This window comes from Electrophorus electricus, chromosome 7 (genome assembly GCF_013358815.1).
Source record: "Electrophorus electricus isolate fEleEle1 chromosome 7, fEleEle1.pri, whole genome shotgun sequence".
Lineage (NCBI taxonomy): Eukaryota > Metazoa > Chordata > Actinopteri > Gymnotiformes > Gymnotidae > Electrophorus > Electrophorus electricus.
The window spans coordinates 13,612,291-13,632,883 of record NC_049541.1 but is presented as its reverse complement, the minus strand read 5'-3'; the positions used below and the strand labels follow the sequence as shown (position 1 = coordinate 13,632,883).

The 20,593-nt window shown below is 39.5% G+C and overlaps 2 protein-coding genes across 3 annotated transcripts in view; one reads left to right on the top strand and one right to left on the bottom strand.

Moving 5' to 3' along the window:
* Positions 1 to 2,485: 2,485 nt before the first annotated feature.
* The window catches only part of kiaa0930 (KIAA0930 ortholog), a 20,447-nt gene continuing 2,339 nt past the window's right edge, over positions 2,486 to 20,593 (top strand). Inside the window, exons 1-7 of one of the 2 annotated variants that reach the window (XM_027003843.2) lie at positions 2,486 to 2,729; positions 2,837 to 3,004; positions 12,544 to 12,692; positions 19,046 to 19,150; positions 19,427 to 19,504; positions 19,821 to 19,922; positions 20,449 to 20,589. In XM_027003843.2, coding sequence (XP_026859644.1) covers positions 2,860 to 3,004; positions 12,544 to 12,692; positions 19,046 to 19,150; positions 19,427 to 19,504; positions 19,821 to 19,922; positions 20,449 to 20,589 — 720 coding nt within the window. In that variant the 5' untranslated portion in view covers positions 2,486 to 2,729; positions 2,837 to 2,859. Of the gene's footprint in view, positions 3,005 to 12,543; positions 12,693 to 19,045; positions 19,151 to 19,426; positions 19,505 to 19,820; positions 19,923 to 20,448; positions 20,590 to 20,593 lie in introns of both variants that reach the window. The other variant, XM_027003842.2, reaches the window with a different exon arrangement.
* Positions 12,763 to 15,012, bottom strand: LOC113573531 (microfibril-associated glycoprotein 4). Its single transcript, XM_027003844.2, has 5 exons — positions 15,007 to 15,012; positions 14,520 to 14,708; positions 14,226 to 14,322; positions 13,870 to 14,052; positions 12,763 to 13,659 (listed from the first exon to the last, which is right to left on the bottom strand). The coding sequence occupies exons 1-5, from the start codon at positions 15,010 to 15,012 to the stop codon at positions 13,412 to 13,414; spliced, it is 723 nt and encodes a 240-aa protein (XP_026859645.2). The 3' UTR covers positions 12,763 to 13,411.

Sequence of the window (20,593 nt, the reverse complement as noted above, 5' to 3'; positions counted from 1 at the left end):
GAAAGTGTATTTATTCTTAATGCACGTTTTTTTTTTTTTGGGGGGGGGGTGCCTTGCAAAAGTATTCCACCACCATAAATCATTACATTAATCTGGATTATAAATGACACGGATTGTTCCATACAGTATTTTTACTGCAAATCAGTATCAGCTGATCTTTAAATAAATACATCAAAAAAAGATGCTTGGACAAGTATTCAACCCCTTCATAATAGTCATACTAGTACATCATTTACTGCTTTTAAATCTGTTGGGGGTAAGTTACTTACAGCTTTGCACTCACTTTGTGAGTGATTTTCACCTATTATTCTTTGCTTCAGTTTGTTCAGATTTCATGGGTGAGTTTTCTTGGGCACTTGTGGAGTAAGATCTGGTCTTGGCCATTATAGAACACTGGTCTTTTTGTTGTTTAACCAGTCCTGTGTTGCACTGACCTTGTGCTTGGCATCATTGTTCTGCTGAGAAGTGATGTTTCCTTTAGCAGAGCTACATTGGGTGTCATGGATGCCATGCACCAATGGCCAATTATGTAGAGAACCCGCCATATTAAACCATATATTTTTTTGGATTTAAGTAATAAGTTATACATAATTTCTCTTGTACATTTCTACTTTTGCTCAGTACAAATAGCTGTGAATGTACTGCTTCCAAAAATCCAAGCTCTTCTTATGCTAAATGGGCTGCTACAGCGCATTTTCAAGAGTCAATCAGAATACATGTGACACATTAAACACGTCATTAAACTACTGCTTGCTCTTGCATTAAACACATTTTTGGATGAACAACAAAAAAGAAATAAACACATATAGCCACATTGTTGCTTTTTACAAAGTAGCTACAATTTTCACTGCAATATTGCTCAGGTTTGTAGTCTATTTATTTATTTATTTTTACTGGATTACATTTACAGCTCTATATATTTGGTTAGTGTAGGGTTTATGTTATTTGTGTGTGTGTGTGTGTGTGTGTATATATATATATATATATATATATATATATATATATATATATATATATATATTTTTTTTTTTTTTTTTTTTTTTTTTTTTTTTTTTTTTGCACCCAAATACTGGAAAAACCATGCCCATGAGTGTCTCCCAGCATTTTGCTTCATCCAACTCCAAGTTTTAACAAGATGCTCAGTCCTTGGTGAGGAGAAGCATCCCCCCCAACATGATGCTGCCACCCCCATATTTCACTGTTGGGACAGTGTTTGCTGAGGAGTAGGCAGTGTTAGGTAAGTGCCACACACCATTATGAATTTTGGCCAGAAATCTCCCATGAAACCCCACAAAACCTTAGCCCACATTTTATCTGGGTCACTGTCATGCATTCTGGTAAACTCCAGATGTGCTTTGATGTTATTATTTAGTAATGTCTTCTTTCTATTCATGCTCCCATACAGGCCAACTGTATGCAGGGCTCTCAGTCTAATGCTGACTGGTGTATTTTCACTCTGGTCATTGAGCTCTGTAGCTCATTGAAAGGGACTGTTGCACTCACTGTGGCTTCTGTCTCAAGATCCATTTTGAGTTTTGGGAAATGACCTTGATTAGGCTGGCTGATATGACTCATCTTCCATTTCCTCACAGTTAACTCAGCAATGCTCACAGGAATATCCAGATACTTGGATATTGTTTTGTAACCTTTTCCTGTCTTTTATATGACTACAATTTTACCTCTAATTCTGACAGTATGACCAATGATACATGAAATAAAGTAAACATGGATCTTTCACAACTTTCATTTAGTAGATTCTGTTCCAGAATATTTTATAACATAAAATCAATTTCACTTTTTTCAATTTTGAAAGTCTGTCTATTTAATAAAATACTTTTAATACATTTGCAAATCACCGTATAATCTTACTTTACTTTAGACTTGTTCATAACAATAAAAATGACAATATGTATACATGTGTGTGTGTGTGTGTGTGTTAAACACGTGCAAAGGTGTCATCTCTGACTTCCTCAGGAAACACACAGTTTTCTCATGCCTTTACGATTTGCCAGTTAAGCCTTTGGTCGGTTATGACAAGTGAGGTTTCCAGCCCACTACTTCTTGCTCTTGTCTTGTCCTCTCCCGGCAGGCCTGTGCTTGTTTGACTTGACTATAACCCAGCTACAACAAGAGACTGTCTGTGAGTCGGAGCATGGTTCTGTGAATGGGGTCCAGAGCTCCATGATGGACTACCTGATGGACCAACTGCACGTCCTCATGATCGTCTTTCTTTCAGCATTCTTGGAGTAGCCCTCTCCCAGCTGTAACTTTATGGCGCCCTCTGCTGTTCAGATGTCTAGATTTATGATATTTACTTCTCACCCTTTTCACCACAAGAGAGCAGTGTGATTTCCATGCTAACATTGCGATGTACAATATGACTATTCGTATCAGCGTTACATTGGTGTAAAGTGTAACAATGTGAATATGGCTAGAAGAATAAATAATTAAATTACTGAAAGAGAGCAAAAAACAATGTTTATGATTTATTCCCGTCATTCGAAGCTCTAGGTTTTACACAACATTAGTCTCGTCCCCTTTAAAGAGCCTCTGTTGTCCTGCGTTACAGGAAGTGTAAGGGGTGTTCCATCGCTCGCAGGTCCAGCTGATCTTTTGTAAAGCAGATGGGAGTGAGAACGACGCTCTTGGTTTACATAGCTATCTAAACTGAAGTGTCATTCTGTGTCCGTGAATTTGACAGTGGGAGTGTAACTCCGATCCGTTTAACTGTGAGTCAGTGTCACACTGAGGATACCTTTTGGATATATCCAGCGCATTACATCAGACTGCTTTGGTTTTGTCTTTCTTTGAACCGGGTACTCCTTTTGTCGTACAGACTGTCATGAGATCAGTTTGGAGATGGCATCCTTTTCAAGTTATTGTAAGGCGGTCGGAACAGTGGAGGATGAGAACGGCGAACTGGACCAGTCTCTGCAGCAAATGTTGAAGGCCATCGCTGACGAACGGCACCGTTTGAATATCCGGCAAGAGCTCAGCGGTCTCGGTGAGTCCTGTCACGCTGTCGCTATCTTTATACCAGCTGGACTCTGTAAAGACGAAGGTTCGTTCATGCTGCTTTGCGACCGCCTGTTAGAAAACAATTTCCCCTATTCCCAGGAAAGAACTGCGTTAATGTGTACTGCAAAACATGCAAAGGCCCCTTTCAGTGGCTAAGTTAACGGGTCAAGTGGCTTCTACGTTGTTGCACTGCTCTGAACTCGTTAACCGTGATGGCGTCATGTGGTGTAGATCAGTGTACCGGCAGTGAAGTAGAGGTCCGCTCCGGATTATAAAATCCGGATGAAGCAGGTAGCAATATCAGCCCTCGTACACCGCAAAATGGTATAGTTTGGTGCAGGAATGCAATGTCATGCGTAGATTAATCAGTATGTTATGGTTATGTTCAGGCTTGCCGAAGAAGTGTCAATGAAATCATTAGTAATTAGAGGCAAGAGGTTGCCTCCATTATTCAAGTAGGAAAGTTTGACAGCATGCCATTGTTGTACACATTATGAATTTTACAGAGATGATCACCATTTCTTTTTCTGTCTGAATCTACATTCTCTGTAGTTACAAGGTCTGGCACCTGACCTGTGATCCTATTTAACATTTTCATATAGTTTAGTCTGACCAAGTCTGCACAGTTACATTAAACGATAAATTATCATATGAAGGGAGCATTTTAAATCAAGTCCTCTTCGGTGTTCTAAAGCACAGGCTCATGAATAAAACTGGGTTTAAAAATGGAAAGCTCTCATCCTGTGGAGCAGTGTCTGTTCGCAAAGCTTGTTTGTGGGCAATGTATCTTAGCCTTTAGCCTCAGAGCTAAACTTTTTATTTATTTTATTTATTTATTTATTTCTCTTTCCATAATGCTGGCAATAATACCATAGGCCAATGGATGCCAGAGACAATGCATGGCCTGTAGCTCAACCCAGAGCTTTATTCTGAGGAAACCAAGGAAACTGGTTTCTTGTTCCACAGTAGCTCAAACATACCATTTCTGCCTAACAGACTTGTCTATCCTGTGCATTTGTTGTTTTTGTTGTTGTTGTTTATAGGCACAGAGTGATTGCAGGGAGGTTCAGATCACAGGACTGGTTATACTGGAGGCATACCCTTGCAGTCTGTGCAGAAAACACTGCAGTCTCTTCAGAAGCCTGTACTGAGTCAATGGCACTGTCTGTGCATATCAATTGCTCAGCCCAGTGACTCAAGAATTGTCTTGTTCCGGAACCACAGCATGTGGGCCCTAGTGAAGAGTGTCTTACTAAGCCAGCGTACTACAACACCACTGTCTCCTTCCCTTCAAAATCAGCTTGTTGGTGTTTACATAAAATGTACACAAACTCTAATATATCTTACACAGTATTGCAAAGTGTTTTTTTCTGTGTTAAGCAATTGTCTTATCCAGCCGCATGTAGGTATTGTTATAAGAAGTCTATTCAGCAGTACTGTTACTTACAAAAAGTTTTGGCAATGATTGACTTTGTTAGGCTATATGGGTTTAGGAGACTATGGTCTTCTCTCCCACTGAGAGTTTCTTCTGGCTTTGGAGATAGGGAGTCTTCCAGCCAGACTGTACTTTTCCTGTAGAAAAGTGAAATGAATCATAAAATGATTTAGGCCCCCAAAATGAAGTTCAATAGTTGTACTGTACTTAGATTGTACTTGGTGTGAATAATCTCAGAAAATTTGCATTCAGTTTATTGTAGTTCCTAGTCGTTGTGTTCAGTTCACTCTTCATGATGAGTTTGCTCTTTGTTTTTTTTCCTCATTGTTTGTTAATTTTGCCCTTGACGATCTGGGTACTGTCCGCCTTGTACGTTATGTTTTCATATTCTCATGTATATGCATGTCCTGCTGATGAGGGCTGCCATTGCTTGTAATTAAAGTTCACAGGAGTGTAAGTTAAGAGGTTGATCTACAGGGCAGGAGGTGCTGAACAAGGAGTTGCCTTCCATGCCATGGACTTTATGTTGTCTGAATGACACCTACACAGAATTCAGCTTTATTAGGGGTATTTAAATCACCCCAAACTCTGCCTCCTACAGATTCCCCACCCTTTCTTTACTGAGGAGTCCGGTGTATTGACAAGGTGAGAAACTAGTTTCATTAGCTGCTTTGTTACCTAGTGGTTACAAAATCTAGGATGAGGTTTGGATCGAAGGTCCAGATTTTAGTTTGTCTGTGCAAGGTTGTACAAAATCCAAAACTAAAATAATTGATTAGACATAAATGGGAAATGGCTGATATATGTTTTGTTTTTTGACTGACTAAATTAGTACTTATTGTAGGGTATTGTTTGTTGTTTAACAAACTGTAGCACTTATTGTTTATTACACTTATCATTGTTTAAGACCTTATATATTTTGTACTTCTAGGTATCATCATTGATCCCTGCATTCTAGTTCATTGGTATGTTGCACTCTAACCTACTGTACTGTACTAGGATATATTCTATGAGTAAATGACAAAGCACTTTTGTAATTCGCTCTGGATTAGAGTGTCTGCTAAATGCTGTAAATGTAAATGTTTTTTACTGTTGCTGCAAGAGCCCAAGTAGAGTTAGTTTTGTTTTACATTTGCAAAACAACAGTTTGCAGTGAAGGTGGCAGAGATAGACCAGTAAACCATTTGGGCTACTCACTCTAAAAGGTGCTGAAGTAGAATAGGCACTCAGTTATCGCATGTGGATTAAAGCTCTCAGAGACTCTAAACCAGAACAAGAGTGTATTTTAAATGAGGCTCTGAGCTATTATTAGGCCAGCGCTTCTATCAGTGTGACTGGTTGCGGCACTACATCATAAGCCAGTCTACTGTGACTTTAATATTTTGACTCCGTTTCAATTCGGTTATGGCAGCTACAGCCTCTGTTAAATCTTAGAGACATATATGAATGTAAAGCAGTCCTCCAAAGATGCTTCAATGTGATTTCACTCAACATTTTGTCAGCTTCACACTTCTTCTCCTGTCATGAGTTCATTGTTGTCACTTAGTCATTTTGTTTGGGAGACAGTCACACTTCTCATGCACTTACTGCACAGCTATCTTTATATTGGCTTGAACTTTTTCATCTTACTTTCTTACTTTCTGCTCAATACAGAAATATTTGTTGGCCCAACACTCCACAACCCCTCAGAGAATATCACTGAGGAAGCTTGCTGTTGATCAGCAAAAATTCAATCAGAGGACAAAGTTAATTGTTATTAGGCTTGTTGAACATCCGTAAATGCTGAGGTAAAACGAATTAAAAACGTATACAGCAGATCCAAGTAATGTATTTTACTTTATTCTCTCTGAATCCATCAAAGTTCTGTGCCTTGCTATGAAACTGCAGCAAGTGTCCTCCTTGGACTCCCTTGTATAGCTGACGTAGCTGACGTAGCTCTGTGAGGTATTTTGTTTACCCAGCCTTGGAGAATTGCGTGCCAGATAGTCATTGCACCCAGCTGTGTTCTGTGCACAGGGGCAAGACGGCCCTTTGTGCTTCACACACTCACTCTTTGTTACCCTGTTGCCCCAATCTTTTCACTGATGCATGGTCCAGCTTCAATATTTCATTTCCATTTCATTTTGTTTCCAAGGGCGGATGTTGAACTTTCTATATAGTTCATCACCAAGCTTATGTTAGTCAGAGGTCAAAAGGAAGGAAAGCTTGTACCAGCATTAATAAGCATTTAGCTTGTTAAGTGAAGTTCCCATCTTGATAGAAAGTCTCTTTTTTGACATAGGTTATATAAATCTATTTTCATCATATATCTGCCTGTCTGTTATATTTATATTTTATGCATTAAATGTAACCCCTTCCTTTCTATTTTGTTACATTTTCTTAAACGTGTATGAATTTGTACAACAGCCTATTCTTCAGATATCGTCTCAGTCCAGTATTTGTACTCTGGACCTGTATTTTAAATGTGTGTCCAGAAAACCATTCCTAAGCATCTCAGTACATAGCCAGAGGAAGTGAAAGAATTTGAAGCCAGCTTACTAACCTGCATAGGAAGTGAAGGGGTTTGGAGAGCCTTTACTGCTTTTCCACCATTGTCATCTGAACAGAGCTGGAGAGCCTCAACAGTGTGCCCCACTCAGTAACGTCAGGTGGGCCTGAAACGGCCCTTCACAGCCCTGACTTCCTGCACAGCTAATGGTGAAGCGTTGATTCAAGGCCAGTCAGAAATAACATGCAGCCATTGGGAAGTCAGGTAGACACACACTTGTGCTTCATAGTGGTAGGCATGCATTCATCATTCAGTGATTTGTGTATATATATGATTTTTTTCAAAATATGTTCTAGTAAACATGGATCTAAATATTACCAAGGCCCTGGTGAATGTTTTTATTTTGATTTTTGTTTGTTTGTTTCTTATATTTCAGTCAAAGGGGTAACTGTATTCTGATCAAGGTGGATTATTATTACATTTAATGTATTTATTATGTTATATATGAAGGCTGATCACATGTAAATCACAGGTGCTACATGCTGTTGTGTGCTACATACCCTACACCTGTCAAACGGGTAAGCCCAATTTTAGGGTTCAGCTTCAACATTTGTGGAGATATCATGAAAAGCAAGAGCATACCTATTAATGTTTACACTTTAAATTCATTTGAAAGAAGAAGAGACGAAAAGCAGTCTGACTCCCAAAAGTAGTTTTGTTGCTTCTTTCTATTCTTTCTAATATTGCAGACTCATCTTTTGCCTCAAACAGAATGTGTGTGTGATAGCAAAATTAAGTGCCTAAATAATAATAATTTTGTGACAAGGATGGCTTGTGTAGTGAAGTGCTCTGACCACCAGACCAATGAGTCACCTATCTGGCGCAGCAGCCCAGACACGTGTTTTTACCTTCCTTAGTGACAGTCTACAATCTCTGGCATGCTGCCTTCACTTTCAGGGAGCACACCCCAGCACTTTACACCTTTCATGTGGACCTCACACATCCTCCCTTCATCCAGGGGTTCCTTCATCCATGGGTACACTCCCAATGGCGTCATGATACCATCACAATTCTGACACCTCTGTAGTCTCAAACCCAAGGTTTCCATGTGGCAAACACATGCTCTGACCACCAGATCAAAGAGTCAGCTCTTCTAAGTGATGGTCTCTGTCACAGTTTAGTGCAGTAAAAGGAAAAGCCTGTAGTTAGTTATTTAATTAATGACGTGTGTATAAACGGGCTGAGAGCTTCATTCATACACCGCTGAGAAACCCAGTCAGTCTTCACTGGGTGGATATACTCATGAAATCGACAAGTTGAGACAACTTTCCCACTAGTTGATTTTTAGAAAATATGTACTTATGTACATATTTCATCTCTGTGAAAAACACATTTAAATCTGTCAGCAGGCATTTAAGGCAAAACACCAAGTGTCATATTCCTAAAATGAATATGCTTAGGTTTATTTTTGTTGAGGTTCTCCAAGGACACATGCTTCATGGCTACTTGGTTATGTGCTGACTGTGTATTAAGTTAACCTGGCAGACTTGTGTGATAGTCACACTCATTATCAGAACAAACAGCAGAGCTTTCAGTATTACACCACACAGATGAACAGGAGCCACTGACGGTTAGACTTGTCATGAATTAAGGTATTACCATTGACCAGTCAGTGCTTATGATTTAAATATCTGGAATCAGTTCTATAATACTGATTAGTGTCTGTTACAGTTCCACTTTACTCTCCTTGAACATGCTCCTTCACTGCAAAGACGTTGCATGGTCCTGCCAAGCTGCTCTGCTCATGTTTGCCCAAATCAAGGTCACTCCCAACCCGGTACTGCTGGAATCCATCCAGAGGTCCTCTAGTCTCTCCATTTTCACACCCACTGCAACAAAGCTGTCGTTCTAATGAGACATGGGGAAAGCATCAATCTTCTGTTCTCTGTTTCACTTGCCAAATGAAAATTGAGAAGAGGCTTTTAGGGATAATTTATGCATGCTACGACTGGATACGATTTTTCAAATGTATTCATATTATATGGATATTTCTGATGAGTCACCTTCAGGTAATCCCCGTCATTTATACAGATGAAGCACTAAGAGTGTCTGTTGGTGTGTGTCTGCTTCTTGTGTTTTTACTGACTCAGAACTCGTGAGGGCTATTACCATGAGAGAGTTAACATTGATTTGTTGACTTCCTACCTGGAAGGTATCTTTTCCCCCTTTTCTTCATAATAAACCTCCAAAAGTGTGTTTATGCTTTGTTGGAATTCACCAACAGTGCATGCTCTTCTTCTATATCTCCCATACCTACAGCTCACCCCTGAAATGGTATGCAAATGTGGTCTTGACAGTTGCCAACAAAAGTATTTTACAGTTACTTACAATTGTTTTATTTTAATGTTTTAATTGCAAAGGATAAGCTAAGTTGAAGCTGAAGAGGTGATTTTGCCATTGAATACATAGCCATTATTGTTTAAGATCCTTTTTTCTATCAATTAATTATACTTAAAGATAGAAGCAAGGTAACTTTGGTATAAATAATGTACCATTGATATTCTGTACCCATTTTCCTGGCCTGGTTTTGTAGTATAGGCCTGTACCTCTTTGGTATGGAAAATGGGCAATCCTATGATTACATTCATAAATTCTGAGAGTAGGTCTGACACTGTTTTTGGTGCCACTATGTTGTGGGTCTCCCTGACCCTCGGGGAGCTCCAGTCAGCTTCATCGCGTTCTCTGTAGTGCTGTTTAGAACCTGTCCAATGCTGTGCATGCCCACTGGTGCGGAGCTGCCACGCGAAACAGCCATGAGAGCTGACACATCTGTGGCTACTGATCTGAAGGTGCTCCCGCTGCTGCTGTGAGAGACCTGAACTGATGAGTGGTGGATGGCTAATACAACATCATGGGTAGTGGGCAGGGTTATGTGCAGTGTGTTAATTGCTGTATTCAGCTGGTGAAAAAGAATGCTGATATGATATTGAAATAAAAAATCCAAAGTGTGAGCTGAGAACTTTCCAGTTCATATGGCATTTTTCTGAATACTTTTTAAGAGCCCCTGTGCATATATTGAGGTCAGAAGACTGAGGATCTTTTACACAGTTGCCCATTTACACACCGCCATTGATTAAAAGTAGAAAAATATCACTTCTCCTTTGGGTCGATTCCCTATTGAGTGGCTTTTCAGTTCCTTGCCTAATTTCCTCAAATTGTTTTCTGTTTTCTCACCATGTGACCATTTGTCATGTAGGCAGTCATTTTTTAACAAAACAGATAAAGCTCTAAAATAGATATGAAGAAGTCATAGGACACACCTCTCAGGTTTCTTTCTCTAAGAGATTTTGAGCATTCAAGCATTTTCTTCGATGGAAATCGACTTGGTAGAGGCATAAGGCCTATAGAAAATGTAGATGATGTCACTTCTTTACAGACAGACACTGTTTGGTGGGCAATGGTGGCTTGGTGCTTGACTTGTGAGTGGGAGGTTGCTTGTTCAAGCCCCGCCGCTTCTTAGCCCTCAGTTGCTCCGGTCTAGGTTCGGTCTGCCTGGCAGTATCCTAGCCCACACCCATAGCTGGTGTTGATGGTGTGGCAGTCAGCAGTGGCATTCTGTACCTCTGTTCTGCTGTATGCCTCTCTCTACCCACTGTTTGGATGCCAGTATGTGAGTTTTCTTTTCCGGTAGAGGCCCAGAGGAAGCCCTGGCTAAAATGGCTATAATATGACTGACCTTAATGCCCATGAAGATGTCAGGGTTTGATAGTAAAGGATCTATCTAACCCAGTGTCTTTTCCAGTGTAAGGATAGATGGTTACCATGGCCATATCATCCTGTTATGCAACAGTGTGGACTCATGTGAATGCTTATGGTTTTGCCTACTGTGGTGCTAAACCGAGACTAGGAAGGACCTAAGGAAAATTACAGCGACAACTCATTGACAGATCAGATGACGAGCACATGTATCCTGACCACAACACTGTCTTAGAAGTTTGCTCTTTTAAATTGTTTTCTTTTCTTAATTAGAATATCAGCTTCAAGCTGAGGCTTTTGCTGTCTTAAAGTTCTTAAGCTGACAACATGCACGATCCAGTCAGTGAATACCTGTATTATACCTGTATCACTACTAAGATATCCCATCTTAATAGTTCTGCTGTACTGAACACAGCCAAACTGGCAGAGTTTGTACAAACTAGCCAAGCTGTGTTCACATGAAAATACCACTGAATGTATTACTCTCCATGCTCAGAACCATTTGGTCCTGCAGTGAGAACGATCTATGTGAGCAACACATCCTGTAATAGAAAATAACTATATTCTTTTTCATTACAGTTTTTAAAACATTTCAGTAGCTACTGTGGTTGGATTTTTCTCGTATTGCTAATCTGGAGTCTGACTACAGCCATGACTCTGTGCAGTGGCACATGGCATACAACCAAAGATAGATAGATAGTTTTGCATATATAAACAGACAGGGAGGAAATTGAATTAAGTTCATAAACATCTTCCTTGTAAGAGTAAATAAGAGTAGAAAATGTGAGAGTCAAGTTTTTGTAACAAGTTGTTTTTTGTTTTTATTTTATTATTCTTTCTCAATGTTCTAAATGAGAGGTAGCGATGTGTGGTCACATTTAACCATTAACGCTATTGTCATTCTGATGTTTGAGGCTTGCTTGGTCTTATCATGTAAACATTATCCTGTGAACCTCTCAGACTGAATCACCTTTCATTTGCCCTTTTTTATCTTGGTACTCAATTGTGGCTGCAGTGTGTATATGCATTTGTTCCAGCCTTGCATAACACAATCTCATTGCACTAACGAGCTGCCAACTATAACAACGAAGGAAGCATAATTAGTGAAGTCACTTGTTGCCATGCAGAGGTGTAAAAAATACCCATAGACCTTTGAGTGCAGCTGAGCATTAATGGTCCATGTGTCGGGCTGGTCATACATGTGATCTCTCTGCTTGGCAACCTGCAGTGCATAACTACAACTGGTACTGCCACAGGCCTAGACACCTGCCACCCAGTAACTCTGTTGCTCAGCAACAACGACAGGGAGCAGAGAATTATGCTGCCCTGGGTTACCTCACTTTCTTTGGCTGGAAGAGTGCTTTGTATTCATTCATTCATTCTTTCATTCTGTCTGTCTGTCTGTCTGTCGCTCACTGTCTCACTCACTGTCTTCAAAAGCAATATGTTATATTAAGTACCACAACAGCACGAATCTGTTGTGCAGATTATTCTAATTGACAGTATTTTAATAATTTGCAATGTTTTAACAAATTTCTGATTAGTCATTTTTAAAGGATTATTTTAGAAGTTGGTTGCCCAATACTTCTGTAGGGTCATGATGGTACCATAAAGGGCTTTGCTGAGGTCAACAGTTGAACAAAATTTTAATTGTAAGGGTCAAAAACACAATGTGAGACTTACTATCAACAAACCAACAGCAACTAAGCAAGCATAATGTTAAAATGTTACTTACTATTTTAGTCATACCCTATTTCTACAGCAAGGCCTTTTGCTCTGTAAAACCTCACCATTCCAGCACTGCTCGTGGCCTGTTGGCCTCACTTCATCCTCTTGTTTTTTTCAGGGTGTTTTAAGGATGACCGGATTGTGTTCTGGACATGGATGTTCTCCACTTACTTCATGGAAAAATGGGCACCACGCCAGGATGACATGCTCTTTTATGTGCGACGAAAGCTTTCCTATGTCGGTGCAGACAGCACAGAAGGGAAGAAGGTAGGAGATCACAGAGGCCTGCACTCAACAGACAAATGAGCAAAAGGTCATTGCTGCCTAATTCATTTTCCTTTAATTATAGCACACACGTTACAGCTCATTCCATCCTCAATGACATTCTAAATTCATGCCTACACGTGTTGCTTAAAATGCTTATGTCATGACTCTCACGTAATTCTCATGTAATCAGAACATACACCAACTAAATAACGTGGAATCAGATGTGTTCAGTAGAGCAAATACTGCGCATATACATGTACAGTTCCATAATTTCCTGGAGTAAATAAAGTAAGAGAGACCATTGTATGCAAAGTGAGTTATACAGTGTTTATAACTAAAATCAGAACATTCAGATATTTAAATTAGATAAACATCTGAGTGTTGAGATATAAATGCAATCTGAATAGAGTTTTTGCATAAATAGTAAGTAGTAGGAATTTCTCTCTGTTCAAGCTCATTATAATGTAATGTTTAATGTAGTTTATAAGCACCAACAAGAAAATCAAGAAAAATCAAACTGATGACTAAGAAATGCTTCAGAAATGTTATATGCTTAAAGAAAATAAATGAAAATAGATGATAGAAGTGCAACTACACTCAGTCTCTATTTTTTTTAAACAAATTAAGTAATTATAGTTGTATTTATTACCCAAGTATTTAAAGTATACAAGTTGCCATGACAAATTGTGACCGGAGGTGTTTTACAAAATATCTTAAGGTCAGACCAGATTCAATGGTCTGATCATCATGGAGATGCCTTTCACCGAATTGAAGCTTTTCCAAGACCTCCAGGTGACTCCAAGTTGGGAGTCTGTCCCCCATGTATAGATCCCATTTGGGTTGGACGAATAGCATGTGTTGTACCAGTATGCTCCCACATAGGAAAGGGCACAGTTCCCTTCATATGAATCCTGGTCTTTGTCAAAAGTTGAGAACTTTGATCCACTGTGGTAAGATAAGGAATCCCCTACAAAATACATAAATTACACAGTGCAGTAATGCTGCACCAGGAATCACATCACTCAATATCACCCCTTATGGCTTAAAAGGTTATCTAATCATAGAAGGCTAAATGACATGTATGATCCATGTATGAAATGATGTCCTGCTGGACCAAAATCAAACATTCTTTAGTGCAATAAGTTTTACACATTTTACCCGAACTCTTATCACTTACCTGCTCCTCCATCTTCAAATCCAGAAACATGCAGTTTGTAGCCATCCAGTTCGGCATTAATAGCCATTGGAGAAATACCAAAGGATGTGTATTTTGCATAGACCTTTTTTCTTTCAAAGTCCTCTAAATCCACTCGCAGCTCATAGTTCTTTTTCAGGGTGAGAAGATGAACTGTTTCAAGTCCTACATTCAAGCAAAAACAAAGAAGACTTCCTTTTTTTCAGAGCTTCATGAAAGCTGCTGATTCAAAAACAGAAAAGCAACCACTGACTCCAGTGGAAACAATGCAGAGCCTTGAATTAAAAGTACACTCGCTTGCAACCCTTATATTTATCCAGAACTATTCAGAACCTTACCCAGCCAGTATTCCCCGCCTGCATGGCCAAACCCATTTTTGTACTGATCCCATCCTCTGTAGAAGTTAACTGTGTCATCCATTCTTCTCTGGAACACCTGGTAAAGCAATATTTTTTTTACTTGATGAAAATATAGAAAAATACAGAATGATGTAAAACATTCATTTTGCATCCTGAATGATTCTTACTCATGAATGATCCATTTTAAATGGTCAGTTAATGTCTTTCATGCTCCCCACATAATAAATGGTACACTATTGGCCAGTTAATAACCAATAACCCATAGTTACTTACGGTCCATTTTCCTCCATCAGTATGCATGTCACAGTATACATAGCGGCCAGAGGTTGGTCCTGCAGGATAGATCAGGTATACTCCACTTGTTTTAGTACTGTCATTATAAATATCTGCACAGTCTAGAGGCTGGAACATCAGACTCTTAGAATGGACATCCACACACATCCATATGATTCCCAGTAAGAGCTGGTTCAGAGAAAGGTAGCTATCATTGCATGAAGTAAAAGTCAAACATTATTTTATTCTGACAGGGGGTTCTGAAGCTTTAATGTGTAACATTTATGGTTCATCAGTATATTCTCTCATCACCACAAGCACATTGAAGTGCATGTTCAAAAAAGCAAGACACCACAAAGAGAAAACACTAGACTTCTTTGACTCTGCCTGCTTTTACATGCTACATTTTGAAAATTGCTAGCTAACACATGGACATCACAAGCTTGAGAAGTCTGTCCTTTACAATGTAATATAAAATAGGGCTCACCACCATTATTTTCACTGATCCGAACATTTTAACATGCTTGTTTTATCTTGTTCTCCTAAGCAATGGCATGTCACAGCAAAATGGTTCACTCCCTGTTCACACTGTTTGCTCACATTTTTTCAAAGATTGCAACCTTTTCCCTATTTCACAAATTCAATTTTTTTTTTGTTTTTAATGATTTTCTAGATCAGAAACCCAAAATAGTAGAATACATGCTTATAAGATATATTAGTAAAATAATGGCCAGAAAAGCATATATTTCCAACATTGGTTCCCTATTATAATGATTTTCATTAAATCCAGTCATTCAGGTAATAATTTACTAAGTTTTGCTCACAGTTGTTTGATGGTGCATTTTTAGATCCCCGAGCTGAAAAAGTTGGTCTTGGTCCAGGAAAACAGATTAGCTCCCCCAGTCAGCTCTGTAGACATTTCATTATCTTTTTCCAGGGGTCTCATGTCAAAGGTCTGATTCCGAGATGATCTAATCATGATTTGTCCATGATTTGTTTAATGATTAAGAGACATTTATGTGCATTGCCTGTGTGTTTATTTATGATAAAACCCATGTGGACAATAAATGAGGTTTACTTCTCTAAAATGCAGGATTCCCCCCCCCATTTGTTTGTTTGTTTGTTTGTTTTTGTCTTAATTCTAATAGCAATTTTTTTTTAAATCCCATATTCAATCACATCTTCATTTGCCCTTTTTGTTGTGTTTTTGTTTCAGTTGACTGACACAATCCATCTGCAATACTAGCGTCTCACAAAAGGTCCTCTGCAGTTAGCCAGTCCCCATCACGTCACCTTCTCAATCGCTTTCTTTTGTCCTGGCACTAATCAAATGTCAAAGCAATCACAATGCTAGTGATGTCATCTACTTGACATGTCCAAAGGTGGTCAGTAGGCGCCGAGTTCCCACCCACCCGACTACCGGCTGATTTCTACTGACACGTTCCGCCTACTTGGGCTTCTGGTTTGTTTTTGCCTCCACACGAGAGCAGACTAATTTGCTTAATGAAAAGGAAGGGGCTGAAACTGCTCTTGCTTTGTCCCACTCTGTGACCTGCGTGCTCATGCTCTCAGTCCTCGTTCCTCCCTTTCTTTGTCTTTTTCGTTATCAGCATACCCTTTCTGTCTCGCTCACAGTGCCTGCATTTGCATTTAAATTAAACAGCACATGGAGGAGCATTAATGAAGTTCTTCCTGTCTGTATGCGCCTCTACCTCTGTGATTCAACAGAAAGTCTCTTCCACAGTCTTCCATTAGTGATCGCGTGTTTGTAGAAAGGCTGGCAGGTATATTCTGATAATGAATCACATGCTTTCCATTTAGTGAAGAAGTCTAATCCAGTATAGGAAGGGAATGTCCCCCAAAGACATCTAAACAGCCTCATCATAATAAGCATAGAAAGTATTAGTGATTCATACACGCATGCCAGACTGTTCCAGCGGATGGATTGGCATCTAAAAGGTCATGTTGACTTATCTCTCCTCCCTCAAGGATAGACAGATCTTTTGTAAATTTTATAAGTCCCTCATACAATATTGGAGAGATGCTGCCTGCCCACCCTGTGACGGTCAAGCGCAAATCCAGTTGTTGTTTTGTTTTTTGTTTTTTTCTGTAGTGTTCATGGCATAACATTGTGGTGGGTAATGGTCACAGCTTAATGAGGCTTTAATCTCAGTCATCCTTTGTGCACCAATGCCTGTATGCAGTAAATGTCTTTTTTGGTGATTGTGCATGCATAGATTCATTGCACATGTAACACCTCAAGAATTTATTGACTCAATAAACTCACAAATAGAGACGTTTCAAACAAAAACAAGATCCTGTTGACCATTATGTAAGTAGTCATTATAGAGAGGTGCTTTTATATTTGTGGCATTTTAATATTTGTTTGCAATTCCTGGTTTACAGTGCGGTCATTCCTTGGCCCTTGTTAAAGGCCTGGTGTTGTTCAAAGTGCCACACTGCTATTCAGAGCCCTTCTTGTAGTTTAGTCCAGTCCCCTTTAACTGGTTCAATAACATGGAGGCCTACCATGTTTTGGAGCAGTAGATATTGTTGTCAGGTCCAGTGGCTTTACTGCCCTTTCAGAGCAATATCTATACCTGGGCTCTTGTATGTTCTCATTCTTTTCTATCTCTTCTTTTGTCCATTAATTTGAACCTTTCTGGGTTTGCACTACTGTGCAGTGCATTTGGAATAGGTGCTGGCAATGGCAGCAATATGTCAGCATCAGCCAATGGCCATAGCTGTAAACATTTAGCTATTGTTTGTATGCTCATTTCCTTCTTTGGTTGCCATGGAGCCTTGCCATTTTCTCAGAGGAAAAGACGATGATGGAAAGTATAAAGTGGCATTCGGTGCAACGAGTCTCCATGCAGAGTGTACTCCACAAGATGGTTGCTGTGGTTCAAGCATCCACAATACACCTGCATAGTTACCATTAATATTGCAAGATATACTGTAAACATGATATTTCAATGCATTGATTTTAGTTAGTTGCATAATTCTTGGATACAAAAAACAGAAAATTTACATACTGAAATGAAATCTGTGCTGAAAAGCATTTTGCTTCAGTGTGTTGCTTTTTTCTGCAGGGCCTGGTCTGGAAGCATTATACATTGTCTTAGAATAACCTCCAAGACTCTATTGGTCATAACACTGCATGACACAAAAAATTGCAATTGTTGTTTTTAATTACTGCTGTTTCCAATCAAGTAGAACTAACCCGCAGCTGGGACTGGGTGGCTTTTTTATCCACACCAGCAATGCTTAGATTTGCTGTTGTTTTACAATGTACAGAGAGCAAGTGGCCATAATTCATAAAACCTGAATGCACTATGTCAAGCAAAATATGCGACACGACATTTAATTCCCAATTATAAAGTTACCGTGGCAATAATTAGTAACCCGTTGACAACTTCCCATAGGGTTAAATTCACTTGTACCATAAGTGAAGGGCAATCAAAATTGACATGTAAATGAGTGAGTACATATTAAAGACCCATGCTAAGCGAAAGATGACTGACTAATCCCAGTAGTCAGACCGTGCTATGCTGAAAACTACCTGTTTCATAAAAATGTAACATATAAACTTTCACCAAGACAGGAACTACATGGTTGTGCTGGGTTAAAGCCTTCGATGCTTCTAAATCATGACAGAGCAGCAAAATTGTATCTCTCCTCAGTTCATACTCTGTAACAACACCTAAATTTGCACTTCTTATGGCAAATGATCATGGCATTCTGAGAGCAGAGTGGGGATTTAAAAATCCAGAGCCCAGAATGAATAATTGCAATTCTGCTATTATCAAATTCAAAGATTGTTTTAGTTCTACCAGGACCATCACTAGTGCCTATATAATTATCCAGTCTGATATAATTATCATAATGAAAATAGTTAATAATAATTTTTTAAATGCTGTCATTACAAAAGCCTTACATAATCCATACCAAGAAAGTCTCACTGTATGCTTTAATGAGTACATATATAAATATACTGTTACACTTGTGAATGCCTTTTGTCAAAGCATGAAGCCAATATGTCCCAGTCATGCATAGCACATCCCCCTCACACTCTGCCCTACCTGCCCTGGCCAGTGCTAAAGGTTAAGTTTGCCCCAGGTGGTTGACCCTCCGATACACAATCAGCATATGTCACTCTTCGCCTCACTTCCTGTAACCATGACAACCTTACAGTGCCCAATATGCCCCACCACATCCCCCTCCCCCACCCCATCCTTTGTGTCCTGCATTTCCTGTGACAGCTTGGGGGTCTTGATTTCTCATCATAATAAGGAATAAAATGGTGTTCCTTTTCCGTGAAGAGATCTCCATGGTGAGAGCAGGGCTTGTGGAGACATAATTAGTTGAAGGGCTCTATTTAATGCAATCACGTGAAGCCTGAATCAGTTAGCATTTTCTGAGTTTAGGTTACTGAAGTGTTATGCCCTGAACCTTGCCAAATAGCAGACAGTATGAGTTCTTAATGTGGTGAATTAATTTAAATGAAGTTTCCTTCTGATTTCCAGGTGGAGGTTGAAGTGTACAGAAGGGACTCTAAAAAGCTGCCTGGCCTGGGGGACCCAGACATAGACTGGGAGGAGAGTGTCTACCTGAACCTCATCTTACAAAAGGTTAGCCAATATGAATGATGAACTTTTAAAACATTTCTGTGCAAATGTACCTGAAAACCTGACTCTTAAAAGATAAATTAAATGATAAGAGAAAGGGGGGCAAAAACAAATAAATGAATCAACTTGCTTTAGGAAATATATGGGGAGGTTTGGCATGCTCTCACCAGAATCAAGCCTTGAGGAATCGCTCTGTATTCCTGAAGTTCTTTCCATCTGCCTTCAGTTTTATTCCTTCTTTGGAATGACCCTGATAATGCATTTGCTCTTCCCCTCAAGTTGGACTATGTGGTCACATGTGCTGTCTGCACACGCTCAGATGCAGGTGACATCCACATCCACAAGAAGAAATCTCAGGTAACCACAAGGTTGAATATTGTTGCTCTTAATCTCTTAATCCCTCGGTGTTCTTGTAAAACACCAAATATCACAAACCCCTTGTCACATTATGTGTGAAAAATATGTGAAGTTTCAGAAATAAATAAATTGTTCTTGTGCAAACTCAAACTGAATAGAAATATGAGATACATGGAGAACATTTTGGTTCCTTGTTTTGAAGACAGCAGCACTGCACATATTTGTATGTAAGCAATGTAAATCACTGAGAGGCTCATTGTGAAAAAGGTCCATAGTTTATTCTAAGTGTGTATCTGGTGCACTCTACATTGCATAGCAAGTGTTCGCCTCCCCCAGCAAGCACCCGATGGACAGTAAGGGTGAGGAGTCCAAGATGAGCTACCCAAACATCTTCTTCATGATTGACAACTTTGAGGAGGTAATATTCGTCCCCTCAGGTTCTGACCATTTTCATTTCTTAACCTGGAATACCCATATGCCATACAATGTAGTGTTGTCCACTAGATTTCACTCTAGCAAGCCATGATAATTAGCTGAATTAACGGAGATATTTTATAGCTGACCACCTTATGCCAAGCAAAGGAATTCCAGGATGAGGGTTGAACAACCCAAAGGAACTGTGACTGACTTGAGTGTTCCTAACAAATAGTGCTCTTAGGATTTGGAGCTGATAGACTCCAGAGTAGCTTGAAAGATATTGAGATATGACCTCATAGGATGTTACTGAGTGGAATCGAGCTGTTATACTGTAAGAGCATCTTTTATTACCAGGAGACCAGCTCTGTAGATTCACATATGATGGGAAATCAACGGAACCTTCCATGTTACTTTTACCACTTGCATTCAGATACACATATCTGTTCACATGTGGTAGCTTAGTGTGGACATGTCACTGTTACAGCACTTCTTAGCAATACTTATGTGCAAGTATGTGTGGCATACAGGTGTTCAGTGATATGACTGTGGGAGAGGGAGAGATGGTCTGTGTGGAGCTGGTGGCCAGTGACAAGAGCACTACCTTCCAGGGTGTTATCTTCCAGGGCTCCATCCGTTATGAAGCCCTCAAGAAGGTCTACGACAACCGGGTAG

Coding starts and splice junctions, on each gene's coding strand:
- LOC113573531 (XM_027003844.2), bottom strand. Junction 14,053..14,225: donor AGGCGGGGAATACTGGCTGG/GTAAGGTTCTGA, acceptor GCTTGAATGTAG/GACTTGAAACAGTTCATCTT. Junction 13,660..13,869: donor ATTTGAAGATGGAGGAGCAG/GTAAGTGATAAG, acceptor TGTATTTTGTAG/GGGATTCCTTATCTTACCAC.